Source organism: Micropterus salmoides, unplaced genomic scaffold (assembly GCF_014851395.1).
Source record: "Micropterus salmoides isolate LMB-PRFRI ecotype aquatic unplaced genomic scaffold, ASM1485139v1 Ms_hic_scaffold_1454, whole genome shotgun sequence".
Taxonomy (NCBI): domain Eukaryota; kingdom Metazoa; phylum Chordata; class Actinopteri; order Centrarchiformes; family Centrarchidae; genus Micropterus; species Micropterus salmoides.
The window spans coordinates 8,781-24,916 of NW_024040546.1; the positions used below are offsets into that span (position 1 = coordinate 8,781).

General features: G+C 41.7%; 1 protein-coding gene across 1 annotated transcript; it reads left to right on the forward strand.

Moving 5' to 3' along the window:
* Positions 1-1,965: 1,965 nt before the first annotated feature.
* LOC119903294 (deoxyhypusine hydroxylase-like) lies at positions 1,966-15,471 on the forward strand. Its single transcript, XM_038719475.1, is given in 6 exon segments — positions 1,966-2,026; positions 2,029-2,070; positions 3,712-3,879; positions 5,775-5,851; positions 10,795-11,050; positions 14,012-15,471. Coding segments are annotated over 6 exon segments (915 nt in total). The 3' UTR covers positions 14,323-15,471.
* The last annotated feature ends 665 nt before the right edge of the window (positions 15,472-16,136 follow it).

Genomic DNA, 16,136 nt, shown 5'->3' on the forward strand with positions numbered 1-16,136 from the left:
GTTTGAGAATACGACATCCAGGTCTCATCCTTTCGTTATATAAAATAGGCAAGCACCCAACTGGAAAATGTATATTGTAACCAACCAGAAACAGTTGAACATGTTCTCCTTCAGTGTAGGAGATCAAGAAGGAACGCCTCTTTCAGTCATTAAGGAAGGCAAAACATCATGATGTCTCATTGACAGGTATCTTGGGGAAAACAGCAGGCCAGATATATTGTCATATAATTAAGTTTCTTAAAGAAACTGAGTTAGATAAAATAATTTAATTTAATTTTTGTTTGTTTGTGTTGGTTTTGGTTATTTTATTTATTTCCTGCTTAATCTCTCGTTCCGTAGTCCAGTTGGTGGCGGTAATGCACCGTTAAACTGGTTAACCGCCATTAAACCCTAAAGAAGAAGAAGATGCAACAACAACAGCAGCAGCAGCAGAAGAAGAAGAAGACGGCGGCGGCGGAGAGTCCCAAGTGAGAGCTGCGTGGAACAGAACCAGGAGACCCTAAGGTTAGTAACTGTGTGGCCGCTACGGTTTGCTGTCTTCGCCGTCGTGTGTTGGTATCGTGTACTGTCTCTTGTATTGTAGGCTAACAGTTAGCATCAGCCGAGTCACAGCTGGTAACGGAACGATGCGGGGTAGCCTGAAACGTGGCTGGTGTGTGAGCTGCAGCTGTGGGCCAACTTACTAACAAGGATAATACTGAAGTTATACCAAACACTTCATCATCAAATACACAGCAGAATACACCACAGAAGTCTCCCACTGAGCGAGACGAAAAGTTACTCATTAAAAATGTTTTAGGGCTGGGCGATGATATATATCTCTGAGCAAGCTGTAAGGTTAATAAAATTTTGGTTTCTAATATATGAAGACGTTTGTCTGATGTAATACTTATCCATGAGAGTTAGTTGCTTTCAACATTAGTTTGTTTTATGTTATGTTAAGACATTTGTTATATCGTGATTATATCACCATCCGTAGTACATTATTTTGAAAATAGCCTTAATTCTCTGATGTCTGCAGGTCTAAAGTTGATTTGCGGTGTCAGATAGATTGTCTGTTGATCTAAAACTTTCTGTGTGGAGTTTCCATGTTTCCCCGTGTCTGCGTGGGTTCTCTCCGGGTACTCCGGCTTCCTCCCACCGTCCAAAGACATGCGGACTAGGTTAATTGGTGACCCTAAATTGTCCTTAGGTGTGACTGTGAGTGTGAGTGGTTGTCTGTCTATGTGTGGCCCTGCGATGGACTGGCGACCTGTCCAGGGTGTACCCCGCCTTTCACCCGATGTCAGCTGGGATTGGCTCCAGCCCCCCGCGACCCTGTACGCAGGATAAGTGGTTGAAGGTGGATGGATCCGTCAAAAGTTTCACCAGTTAACATCAATTAGCTCAGTGAATTGACTAATTGAAATGAGCCCTAGTACTGCAGTCCTTCAAAGCTTTGTCAAACTGACTGGCTGTGTTCATGCAGACAATTATATATTTATTATATATTATATAACTAAAAACCATATGCAGAGCAAGATATTGACATTTCTTTTCACCTCTGCAACTGACTATTGTCATATCCGATTATTACAATGAGTAGATGATTAATTATTTGGTCAAAATAACATCAGAAAACAGTTAAAAGTGCATATTACAATTTACTACAGCCCAGGGTGATTTCATCAGATGTCTTGTGTTTGACTAACAGTCCGAAACCCAAAGATCAATTAATCAAGAGCAATCTACTACATGAAAATGCAGCAGATGATCACATTTGATTTCATTTCTGTCATTTAAATAATCTTTGACGCTTTTTATTTTTTTCAATCAGCACACCAGCATAAAATATTTAAAGGGAAGAATGGTTTAAAGAAGAATCAGCTAGTGAACTGATTAGATAACCATAGCAGGGAACAGGAGCATAATGCAGTTTGCACATCAGTATAAACCATACAGTTGTCTTTCTCCCTGTGTAGCAATATGGCCTGTGTCCAGCAAGTGGCAGCAGTAGGACAGGTTCTGGTGAACCCAGGACTGGACCTCGCCCGCGCTTCAGAGCCTTATTCACCCTGAAGAACCTGGGAGGTACAAAATGTCTACAGGACACTGACACATTCATGAACATACGTGTGTGTATATATTAGTGAAGAGCAAAGCGAGGCTTTATGTTTATGTTTGAAGCAATTGTGTCGAGGCTTCGAAACACTTTGACACCCGTCTCCACGGTGACACCTACTGGTCCCTTTTGATATCGAAACATCTTGGTAGGGTTTCATTGAAACAATGACTGACCCGCGTTTACGATTCTAAATGTTTTATCAATACATGACCAACAGGATTTGGGAGAAATCACCATACAACAAACGCTTTCAGATTGTCAGAGACAGCAGATGGGGATTGCAATAAAATCTGTTTAATAAACACGTCTGTGTGCTGTTTCATAAGTAATCACTCATTTAGCCGACGCTTTTCTCAAAAGCGACTCACAATTGCTATGTCAGAGGGCGCAGCTTTGGAGTAACTAAAGGTTAAGTGTACACATGTATCACAGTGGGAATCAAACCCACATCTCTCACACTAAACCAACCACTACCCTATCCATTTTCACAATCGGAATACCTTATTGATCTACGAGGGTGAATTCTTTGTTGCAGATACTCTAAGGCATAAAAGGAACAGAAATAATAGGTAGGTTAGTTGAAGTTAGTGAGTAGAGAATATAATAAAGTATACCAATCTAAGAATATAGCCTAATAATAAATGTGGATATCTACGGTATTATACAGTAGCTTATTAACAAAGGTGTAATGATAATTGGCAGGAAAGATACAGGCCCTAGTGTAATAATAATTAATAATGAGTGATGGCAGTGATGAGGTGTAATGGATTAGAAATCCATAACTGAGTAAAGTTGAAGTTGTTTCAAGAATGATAAATGAAAAGCGGAACAATGTCTCACATTTGTTATATGTCAAGAATTTTATTCAGAACTATTCAGCTGTGACTGAGTCAGGGTTTTTTTCATAATTGACATCGCCAGCCTTGGAAAAATTTGGTGACATGGAACATTTGTTGCTGGCAACAAAAAAGTATTTTTTTTGGCCTACAGGTGCAGATATACTACAGCACGTCGCTCCAATAAATCAAATGATTTTGTGTCCTTGGAACATATCTGTCAAATGAGTTAGAGTCTGATGTTCTTTTTGTTCCAAACACTGTGAATCAAGCATAGAAGTGGCAGGGTGAAACGCACCAAAGCTTCACTATGGTCACGCGACATTGACGTTTTGAACCACGCTTTGGAGCAGTGTTTCGAAATGTCTGTGCTTTGGGATCTCAACATAGCGTCGAAACGTCAGTATCGAACGTCCCACCGAATCGACTGTAACAACCTATGTATAGTAATGTGCAAAATATCCGGACTGCTAACAAGGAGAAGAGTTTATGATGGTCCTCTGTTGTTTACATCATGTATAGGCTTTTGTTGTTGACCTGTTTATGTATTCAGTCATGAAATGTAGCCATAGACAGAGGCAGCATTTGTTGTTGCATGCCACGGTCTCTGATACACAGTCAGCGGAAACTCTTGGTTATGTATAAGTAAAACATATATGCTATGACTCCTAGTAATGATGTGTAGTCAAATCCACCAAAACTCTTCAAGCAGGAAATCTGTGCATTGTCTTACATTGTGTGAATTGATTTAAGCTGTTACCTGTGTGTCAGGTGCTGAAGCTATAGAATGGATCAGTAAGGCCTTCACTGATGAGTCTGCCCTGCTGAAGCACGAGCTGGCCTACTGCCTAGGACAGATGCAGGACAGACGGGCCATACCCACTTTGACTGCAGTACTCAAAGATGCACAGCAGGAACCGATGGTCAGGCATGAAGCAGGTAAACACATTTGCATGCGTGCACACGCTATGGGGATGAAGAGAGTCGCCTTACTACCAAGTGCACATAATTTTACCTCCTGAAAGAATACCTGAAAAATCAAAAAAGTGTGAGTTGGTTGGTCTTGACTGGCTTTACTGGTTCAGGCGTTAACTACCAGCTGAAGAACGCAGTGACAGACCACAGCTTACATACCCGCAAATGATCTTTTTATTTCAAAATAGAAATGTTTGAAAATGAATGTGGTTGTCTTTAAACATGCAAGGTAAAGTGCCTAAACATAAACTAACACATTTAAGTGGGAAATTACATATAAATATACTATATGGTTTGCACATAACATAACATTATACTTTTAATAGTGCCAATTTGAAAAACTAACAAATGGCTAAAAGGCTAAAAAGTCATTCAAAAGACAATACCAGTACATACCTGTAGCTCATAACTGCTCATTCATTCAGGGTTTTGTTCTCCTGATAGTGTTTTTTTTTTTTTTTTGGCACATTGACTCCCAAAAAAAGCATATATAGCAGAGGTCACTAATAGGCGGACCGCGGTCCGGATCCGGACCCAGCCGCCGTCCTCTCCGGACCGCCGACCTACAGCACATTTATTATTGAGACTTACTACCTCGTGACGGAGCGTTTCTATTTTAACCCGCGCAGCTTTTCTAGCATTTACTGTACTGGTTTAGAGGACCAGGAAACTCACAGACCAATCGCATGTGCTCCATCGTCTCATGTGACGCTGCTCAGCCAATCAAATCTGTGCATACTGAGGCTTGCGAGTTGAGTCCGCGAGATTCACCAGAGACGTTTTGGAAACACACTCGATTGAGGAGACGAAAGATAAAGAGATTTCACATGACTTTTAATCAAGAATGTACAGATATTTACATGTACATTCCTCCCACGGGCAGTTCAAAACCAGAATATCTCATAGATCTCCAACATGCTAGCTGGAGCTCACGTTTCTCACTGAACAACAGAAAGTAGGAAAGTGGTAGCTCTGTAAGAGGAAATGAAAGAGAAGAGGAGGCATTACAGCTGTTCATTTGTTATGATGTGTTGAGTGTTTATTATAAAATTGGTTAAGACTACACTTCATCACTTCAAGCTACACTTTTTATTACATTTTTTCTAAAAATTAGGCACTTTAATTTAGTTTACTTAAATTTAGAATTTATCATTTGAATAGTTATTATTTATTATCCTTCCAGTTTGGTGAATCAAATATTATTTGATTTGACAGTCCGTTGTTGACTAAAAAATGTGTTGATACAACTATAGTTATAGTACTGAATGATAACGCAAGTTCGTCGTTTTGATCTTCCGGACCTTTGCTTCAGGAAATTTTCTCTAACTAGACCTCTTTGAAATCTAATTGAATACCCCTGATATATAGTATTAGTTGCATGTTTTCATTTATCATATGTACAAAAACATTTTTAGCTCTGGTATTCTCACACAAAAGTACAATTTCACACTGAGCTGATTTTTAAAAACCTGCTGAGGTGGAAAAAATTAGTATACTGATAAAATCAGAATGTGACAAAGCGCAATGGAAACAGACTTTGCAGATATATCATTAAAGGTTCAGCGTGTAATATTTCTGAGAATCTATGGACAGAAATGCAATATAAGATCCACAACTATGTTTTCAGTGGTATGTAAAGACCTTACATAATGAACCGTTATGTTTCATTACAGCTAGATGGTTGCAATTTGCAACCTCACCTGGATGCCACTAAATCTTACACACTGAACCTTTAAGTATGATGCTTGTGATTTACACATCCATTGAGGCTTCTTCTTCACTGAAGAGCTAAAATATTGTAGCAGATGAAGACAGATCTGTATAAACATGATACGCTTTGACTTTGTGTCTGTCTTTAGGGGAGGCTCTGGGAGCAATCGGTGATCCTGTGGTTCTGGACTTACTGAAAGAGTACAGTCAGGATCCTGTCATTGAGGTAGGAACATAACACTGTGTGGTATCGCAGTGGTATCAGGTCAGTAAATACCCAGAATACTGAATCCGTTTCTATTTCGTATAGGCTTCGCCCTCTAAAGGCCCATTTATACTCCTGCGTAGGGTCTACATGCGTACCTATGCCTTTATACTTGTGCGTAGGTGTGTCCATCATTCTGCAATTACACCCCAAACGCTAGTCGGCAGTAGCGCTACAGCGTCCACTGTGTTGACTTTTGCTGGCCGAGCAGGCTAACTTCCAGTTTAGCGCTCCGTTAACGTAAATGGGGGTAAAATTGTAAACGTGCGGCTGGTGTAGCCTTTTCAAATGTTATCGATCACATTCTGATAGCGAAACGAGTCATTTCGCTCGGGTTGTGACGGTCAAATACACTGCTCAAAAAAATAAAGGGAACACTAAAATAACACATCCTAGATCTGAATGAATGAAATAATCTCATTAAATACTCCTTTCTTTACATAGTTGAATGTGCTGACAACAAAATCACACAGAAATTATCAATGGAAATCAAATTTATCAACCCATGGAGGTCTGGATTTGGAGTCACACTCAAAATCAAAGTGGAAAACCACACTACAGGCCGATCCAACTTTGATGTAATGTCCTTAAAACAAGTCAAAATGAGGCTCAGTAGTGTGTGTGTGGCCTCCACGTGCCTGTATGACCTCCCTACAACGCCTGGGCATGCTCCTGATGAGGTGGCGGGTGGTCTCCTGAGGGAACTCCTCCCGGACCTAGACTAAAGCATCCGCCAACTCCTGGTCAGTCTGTAGTGCAATGTGGCGTTGGTGGATGGAGCGAGACATGATGTCCCAGATGTGCTCAATTGGATTCAGGTCTGGGGAACGGGCGGACCAGTCCATAGCATCAATGCCTTCCTCTTGCAGGAACTGCTGACACACTCCAGCCACATGAGGTCTAGCATTGTCTTGCATTAGGAGGAACCCAGGGCCAACCGCACCAGCATATGGTCTCACAAGGGGTCTGAGGATCTCACCTCGGTACCTAATGGCAGTCAGGCTACCTCTGGCGAGCACATGGAGGGCTGTGTGGCCCCCCAAAGAAATGCCACCCCACACCATTACTGACCCACCGCCAAACCGGTCATGCTGGAGGATGTTGCAGGCAGCAGAACATCGTCTCCAGACTCTGTCACGTCTGTCACATGTGCTCAGTGTGAACCTGCTTTCATCTGTGAAGAGCACAGGGCGCCAGTGGCAAATTTGCCAATCTTGGTGTTATCTGGCAAATGCCAAACGTCCTGCACGGTGTTGGACTGTAAGCACAACCCCCACCTGTGGACGTCGGGCCCTCATACCACCCTCATGGAGTCTGTTTGTGGCCTGCTGGAGGTCATTTTGCAGGGCTCTGGCAGTGCTCTTCCTTGCACAAAGGCGGAGGTAGCGGTCCTGCTGCTGGGTTGTTGCCCTCCTACAGCCTCTTCCACGTCTCCTGATGTACTGGCCTGTCTCCTGGTAGCGCCTCCGTGCTCTGGACGCTACACTGACAGACACAGCAAACCTTCTTGCCACAGCTCGCATTGATGTGCCATCCTGGATGAGCTGCACTAGCTGAGCCACTTGTGTGGGTTGTAGACTCCGTCTCATGCTACCACTAGAGTGAAAGCACCGCCAGCATTCAAAAGTGACCAAAGCATCAGCCAGGAAGCATAAGAACTGAGAAGTGGTCTGTGGTCACCACCTGCAGAACCACTCCTTTATTGTGGGTGTCTTGCTAATTGACTATAATTTCCAGCTGTTGTCTATTCCATTTGCACAACAGCATGTGGAATTGATTGTCAATCAGTTTTGCTTCCTAAGTGGACAATTTGATTTCACAGGAGTGTGATTGACTTGAAGTTACAAGTTTAAGTGTTCCCTTTATTTTTTTGAGCACTGTTGAGCACTATTGATTCACTGTGTTACAGCTGCCGTTTTGGCCTCTAGTAAATGTTACTTCAAAGCACGGGGTACTTCCGGTCGGCTCGGAGGCATTGCGAGGCTACCCAGCCGACCAATCACAGAGCTTACGGTCTGCGTCGACTCAACGTGTATTTACATTTTTGAGGAGGTGCATGTCAGGCGATGCCGTAGCTTCTGTGTAGCCCCGTAACCTATGCCGTCACCTTCGCCGTCGATTTGACGCAGAAGTATAAATTGCACTTAAGGCTATTGCTATTGGGTTAACCCCTACACGCAAATTGGCGGCACTGAGAAAATATTGTCTACACAGGAGTAGCATGTAGCTGCAGTACCGGAGGCTGCAGTTTCAGGACTGCAATCCTAGGACCGGAACAGAAATTCCAGGACCTTTGTTTACTTTGATACTGCCAGCTAGCTGACTGGCTAGCTAGTTAGCAATTATCCTTACCACAACCACCACCGAGCGTGTGCCTAAACCTAAGTTATTGATTATATGCATGTCGACCGGTTAACCCTACAGCTGCGGACAGGGTTAACCTCCTTCTTGTTGCTGTGTATTACCACCACCACTCCACTAGATGGCGCTGTCGCAAAAGAACTAGGATCCTAGAACTGCGGTCCCAGGATTGCGGGGGTCCTGAAACTGCAGCCTCCAGTACTGCAGCTTCATACTATTGCTACACAGACCCGCAAATTCTTTGCATCAATGCTTCGTTTATTCCATATAACTATACAGCACATTGTTTCGCACTGACATTTTTTACTGTCGCACATCGCGCTTACGCTGTGAACATGACGTGTATTATGATGGTGCTGTTTGCAAAGTGGAGGAAGAGAGAAAACAGCGAGGGACCAAAGTATCCAAAGTATGGGATTATTTCAAGCTAAAGAAAACAACAACTCTGTAATGTTACCGTCCGTCCACCGTAAAACGAAACTTATGTCGCCTCGGCAACAGCACGACGGCATCTGATCAGAAAGTACCCGGTGTTCTGCCAGCGGACCACAGACAAGGTATCAGTAACTTTAGCATTTAACTGAAATCATGATTGATTGTTGAGTGGAAGCCAAAGTAAGCCGCAGTCCTCAGCTGAAAATGTTCACGTGCATTTGTTGTTCTCCTTTTTGGGCCATGAGTTTGGGTTGTAACGTCTCAGTCAGCAGGTAACAGGGTGTCGGGGAGCTGCACCTTTTAACTCACCTGCAGCTCTCTCTGATGCTCAGACGTTTCCTGCTACCTGCGTGTGCTAATCCATCCTTTCAACCAGATTCTTTGTCTTTATAATTGCTATCTTTATAATAACAGACAACAGCTGTTTCGTGTGCAGGATCACTCATTTCCCGTTTGACATTTCACGTGAACGCCACAACGACTTCAAGACTGCCGTCACATGACTGCAAGTTGTGCAGTGTGAACAGCACGGCCAGCGGCCGACGCTGAAAGTCGTGTAGTCTGCGCTTTGAGTGGTCGAAAAAGACTAAAAAGGCACTATACAAGTACGCAGCATTTACATTTATGAGCCTTTAGTATACCTTGTATAGCTGCTGTCTGATGTCTGGTCTGATGTTTGCCGTATGACACACGATGAATTTCCGAAAGGACTAATAAATATCTATCACCTATAAACGTGCACAACTGAGCCCGTCACCGGGGGGGGGGGGGGTAGTAACTAGGGACTAAGTAATGAATTAGAAGCTGTTGGAATAACATCCTTAAATTTAGCTACAGCACTATCAGACAGACATCTTGTATAGAAATTTTTGCCCAATGGCAAGTAGTTCAGCAATATAAACTCAAAAGTTATCAAACAGTGGTCAGATAAAAAGGGATTCTGTGGAAACAATATTAAATGTTCAATTTCAATACCATACACCAAAACAAGGTCGAGGGTGTGGTTAAAACAGTAAGTCGGTTTATGAACACTTTGAGAGAAGCCAATTGAATCTAATAGGGAGATAAACGCAGTACTGAAGCTGTCATTCTCAACATCCACATAAAATCCCCTACAATAATAACTTTGTCCGTTTTTTAAGGACTAAAGTTGGCAAAACACTGCAAATTCAGATAAGAATTCAGAGTACGGACCAGCCTATATGTCTACAAATAAACTACACTTATTACACGTACCATTACCGCTAAAGGAGGCAGAGGAGTAACTGAACATCTGACACACCAAGCAGGAGAAAGTAGGAGAGAGAGAGAGAGAAAGAGATGCCAGTGCCATCTGCTAAGCTAAAGTCGCTAACAGCTAAAGTACGGTAGCGTTGGCCACTAAAACCTTCAAAAACAAATATGAGATTAACCGACAGTCGCTAAAAGATGGAAAGAACTGTGAGTGCTTAGGCAAAATTACTGTAAAAATAAGTGTTATAATGGCAAATCTAACAAATCAGATAAAAACACGCTACCAACTAGCGATGGCAAGACAAAGCTTCATAAAGCATTGATACTTTCCATCCAATTATTTGGAGATGATTTTATCTGCTTTAGAAAATTATTATTAGGTTAATATGGGGTAAGAGCCCCCAGTTTAATTCTTAAAAAAAAAAAAAAAAACACGTCGCTAGTCTTACTCAGCTAAAATTTCCTGTTTCATCACAATTTTTGAAGTTATTTGATCAAAGCAATTCTGAGTAGATCAGAGTAGATCAAATATTTTAGTCATTTAAAATAAACTGTTGATACAATGTTACTGTGTTCAGTTAAAATCAAAAATCAAATCCAAAGTCCACAAACATTTTGCTGCTCCTTTCGAATCGCCCGCCAAACCTGCAAACCATTCACGTCACGTGGTACGACCGGCTCGCGATACGCACTTCACAAAAATCATCCTGGATTACTCGACACACGCTACGAAGCCTCAATACGGAAGGACACATCACTATTGCCAACACACAAGCACCGGAAACGGAAATGGGTCAATATGGGAAACATGTCTAAAATGTATAAACATTGTATGTGGCATATAACCTGTTGTAAATGTAAATGCCTCCCTGCAGGTTGCAGAGACGTGTCAGTTGGCTGTCCGTCGGTTGGAGTGGCTGCAGAGTGGAGGAGAGAAAGAGTTGGATGATGGACATACAGATAAGAACCCCTACTGCTCTGTAGACCCGGCCCCTCCAGCAGTGAGAAAGAGTGTGCCAGAGCTACGCTCCATCCTGTTGGATGAGAGTCTGCCACTCTTTGAACGCTACCGTGCCATGTTTGCTCTTCGTAACCTGGGCAACGAGGAGGCTGTGCTGGCCCTGGGCGATGGTAGGATACAACACTATAGCTTATTATTTTTTATTTGTGTATCCTTGTAGTCACAACTGTAACTTAAGATTAGATAACTTTTGTTCATTTTTATGTTTTGACCTCTGTGAGTTGAAACATTTGTACGATCTTATCAGCCTGTGAAATGGAAAAAACAAGGCTTGTTCAGTTACTGACTAACCGAAATCTGGAAGATAACAAGGTATCTGATAGTCGACAATTGTCCTAGAGTCTTGCGAGGTAGAAAAAAAAATGTGCAAAGTAATTTATTTCCAGAGAGATATTATTGAGTTTATATAGTGGGTTTTGTTGTTGCAAACACTACTGTTGCTGTTATAGTAGTAAATAGTTTTATCATATTTAAAATATAAATCTATTCCAGTCCTGTTCTGAACTACATTCAGTATCACTCAGAGGAATAATTACTGTTTTACCAATGGTGTGATATTTATTTTTAAGGCTCATTACTTTTTAAATACTGTAACAATAATAGTTCAAATATGAATAGTTTTTAGTCAAATTACAGAAAGACCAGACCTCTCCACAGCCATGAAACTTTTCTGCCTCAAACAACAAGAACAATGTGAATAGGACTATACATAACGATTATTTTTGGATTGGTCGATTAATCTAAAGACTAATTTTAATTTTAAAAAATTCAGCCTATTACTCGATTTAATATAAAAATTAATATCAAAAACATATATAATTAATAAATCAATATTTTATTAAATCATCCATAGAATAAGGACAATAGGAGCATATCTTAAAAAAGCATCTAATTTCCACATCACTGCTGTGTTATGATAATAACATGACATTAATTAGGCTACTTTACTTAAAACTTTAAATGTTTCTTACATGTATTTATTATATTGAGTAATATGCAGATAATCACAGGCAAATGTATTTCTGCAACGGACTATGTGATTAAAATGTAGGTTCATTATACAGCGCATAGTGTGCTGTAACCCATTTAAAAAAGTCATGCAGTTACAAATTCATTCCGTTGTCATCCTTGTGTGACAGATCTGCTCGCCATCACAAGCGCCATGCTCCTCGTGTTACAGTCCTACTCACCAATCAGACAGCGTGTACATTTTACAACAACAAACGAAACTAGAGGAAAACGTGGGATAATGGCTCCAGCCCAACCGACACAGCGGCTGTGCTGCAGTTTTGTCCGGCGTCAACTCCCACTGAAGTGTTTCAGCAGCAGAGCGTTATTTTGTGTGCTTCAACTACGAATAACGACTCTCTATGAGCCCGTTCCATTCCACTCTGTGCAGGCTAACGCTACGTATACACGTGGAGCATTTCGCCTGTCTATTTTTGCTGACTTGGTCAGATTTTGCTTATTTGTTAAATGCAAATGTAAATGCTCTGTACTTGTATAGCGCCTTTCTAGTCTTTTCGACCACTCAAAGCGCTTTTACACTACATCTGCATTTACCAGTCACACACATTCATACACTGAGCCTAAGTGCTCAAACGGAAACTAACATTCACACTCACTCATACACTGGCGGAATAGCCGCCAGGGGCAATTCGGGGTTCAGTATCTTGCCCAAGGACACGCAACCAGGGGGAGCCAGGGATTGAACCGCCGACCTTCCGATTAACAGCCAACCCGCTCTACCACCTGAGCCACAGCCGCCCCGTTGTTAAGTTGTCCTTGATTTTTGTGCTTCTACTGCTGTTAAGTAGGCTACGTAGTTATATTGTTTCTTTTTTTGTCTGTTTTAATTGTTTATTGTACGATGAGGACCTTCTCTGCAGAGCGAATGATACGTACCATATGGTGATGGAGGAAGTGAGGATGGACTCAATGATGGCAGTGTAGAAGTGCACAATCATTGTGGCAGGCTGAACTTCTTCAGCTGCCGCAGGAAGTACATCCTCTGCTGGGCCTTCTTGGTGAGGGAGGTGATGTTCAGCTCCCACTTGAGGTCCTGGGAGATGATGGTATCCGCGATACGAGACCGTGGACTTTTGTGTCGCGATTTTGGTCTCTGTTTCAAAACTATTACAGCCTTACTATTAAGTAGTCTGCCTACTATTTTCCGTGAGGAAAAATACAGACTTTTGTATAAATTATCTAGTGTGTTATCACGATTTTGTAAAAATTTGCAAACCAAAGTGTTTTTGACAACCTCAAAACAGATAAAGCTTTGGCCACCCGCTGTGATCTCTGGCGCCCCCAGGTTGGGAACCACTGGTATACAGGGTAACCTTGAGTTAACCACCAACAAAACCTGCTCGGAGTAGTTTAGAGATACGGTGTAAATTGCCATGGCAACAGACCTTAACACCTATCCACCTTTCGTAGTACAGTTTAACAAAGTTACTCCTGAAGTTACCTGGATAAGCCAGTTACCTCGCTTCTCTAGTACAGGCCACTGGTCAACTGTTTTGGAAATGAAAACTCTCAGGCTCAATCAACTCAGAGTGAATCTCAGTTTGTTAAAGCTGCTTTATGAAACAGGGCCAAGATGGACTGTGATTTATAAATGGAAAGTTGCCTCTGTTTTGCTTTTATTGTAAAGTACTTTGTAACTAAAAGAAAAAAGAACTGTTTTTGAAAGGTGCTCTATGAAGTTATTATCATAATTATTGTTAAATACAGTAGTGTCACTGTCATTACATAGTTTGTCCACCAGATAGCACCGACAAGATGGTTTTTACACTGTAAAATGTCTCGCTCAGTATAAATCATGGTCACAATAAAATATATTTTCCTCGTGGCAGTTTATAGCCATTTGATTCTTTTTACAGCCAAATTTAATGATATTTTAGGGGTTTTTAGCTTTATTCAGGTTCACACAGTTTCTGGTCTGTGTCGTGTCATCAGCAGCAGTTTGCCTGAGCAAAAACTGACCTGAGTACAATTGAGTGCTGAAGAGTAGTGTTTGGCTTGTTCCACCACTACATAACCCTGTCTTTTAACATTTTCATCTCCAGGCCTCCAATGCTCCAGTGCTCTGTTCCGTCATGAGATTGGTTATGTCCTGGGTCAGATGCAGCACCCTGCAGCGGTCCCAGCCCTGTGTTCAGCTCTGGAGCGTTCTGGTGAGAACCCCATGGTTCGACATGAGGCAGCAGAGGCTCTTGGCTCCATCGGCAAAAAGGAGTGTCTGGCTGTGCTGCAGCGTTACTGTGGAGACGGAGAACGTGTCGTCAAGGAGAGCTGCGAGGTCGCTCTGGATATGCTCGAGTACGAAAACAGCGACCAGTTCCAGTATGCAGATGGACTGGTCAGGTTACAGGGTTAAAGTTCATTATCACAACCGAAGGGGCTTTCACTCAAATATCATTTTTTACTTTTACTCTCTGCGCTGTTTCTGTATTACATTATACAGCAGAGACAGCTGGACAACTCAGTGCTACGTCAGTAAAACTACTGAATCCTCTGGGAAGCTGAAGCTTTACAGTATGAAAAATACTTGTCACTTAAAATCAGAAATGAAACCTTGAAAGCCCAGGAGCTGAAGGAGATGCAGGAGTGAGCTTATAGAACTTAGGTGTGCGAGTGTTGCAGTATCGGTGGACAGGGAGGAGCAGAGTTTTTTGTGGTCTGTCCAAGATAACACTGCATTCAGATACAGCAAATTTGCAATGTATGTAACGTATGCTTTTTTCCCCCCAACACACAGCCGGTGAAGGTAGATTGTAACACACAGCATATTGTATGTGTTTGAGGAGTATGTAACAGCTCGGGGCTAACTTCATATTTTACCTGGAAGTGTTTTTTGTTGTTTTCCTCTGGGCCATATACTACTTCTCTGCTATCATTTGAAGTTTTGTGGAAACTACAGCACCTCCAGTTTGCTCACATTCTGTGCTCAGCTTCAGGCTGAGGTTGAAGACACCCCAATCACTACAGAACATTGGATTTCCTACCAGACCTGAGGTGTGTGCAAATTTTCATGAGGATTAGAATATCCTAAGGCCTTCAAAAATGAGTTCTCCGGGGAGAAAAAATAAAAAATAAATATGAGCAAAAACAACAGGTTCCAGACACACCCAATTTGATGATATCTACTGAAGGGCTTTTCTTCTGTTGTCTGGGAGCTGTATGTGATCATACGATGAGACGAGTTCTATATGGACTGGTTCTAAATTTAAGAAATGTTTCAGGTCCAGGTGCACTACAATTGATCAGGCCTGATGTCAGTTAATTCTACTATAACTAGGTAAGACAAGCCAAAGCTCTATCAGCTCCTCTGTTGTAGATTTACAGTTTGGATGTACATAGCCCTCATTGGAGGGAAGGTTAATTCCACACTGTAATCTACTACAGAGATTAACAGTAAAATTGTTTTACTGTTGATTACTGTAGTACACAGATTATAATTTTAATTTGTATCATTTACAGCCATGTGTGTACTGTATGTCAAATTAAAATTCAGCTATAAACATGATGTCTGTGATCTTGATTTTACAGTAAGCTATTTTATCCTGTCAGTCCCACAGCTCAAGATTTTGGAGGCGGCGCTCTACAGCACACACCATTAAAACACCCATCCATCCATCGTCAACCGCTTATCCTGCATACAGGGTTGCGGGCATTAAAACACCAACTGAGGAAATATCTTTTGGAAGAATAACAGCATAAAAGCAGTGTATTTTACCACAGTATGTGAAAGTGAGTGGCACTAACTAGCAGAACTGTGGCATGATGATGGACAGGTCTTTCTGTGAATGTTATGACTTTTTTCCCCTTCATGAAAGCCTTGAAGTCTGTGGTTGCTGTCTGAATCCAAGCCCACCACAGTTTGTGTTCTCAGTCTAAGAAGGAACTTCAAACTTTTGTTTAGTCTTCTTTGACTCCTGTGTGGTATACACAATCACCAGTATTCTCGTCTTATGTAAAATGCGCTCTGGGCTGTGACGGATGTACACCAGTGAAGGAAATAATGTCATTAGAAAAGGCCAATGCTTAGCACAGTTAGAAACCTTTTAAAACTTTACCTGGTATGGTCATAGACTATGTAAAAAGGGTTTGGTGCATTGAATTGAGGCTGTTGCTGTTATTTGTTAGAATGCTCAAAGTGTGTTTGGGATTTTTAAATTTTTGAATGATCCA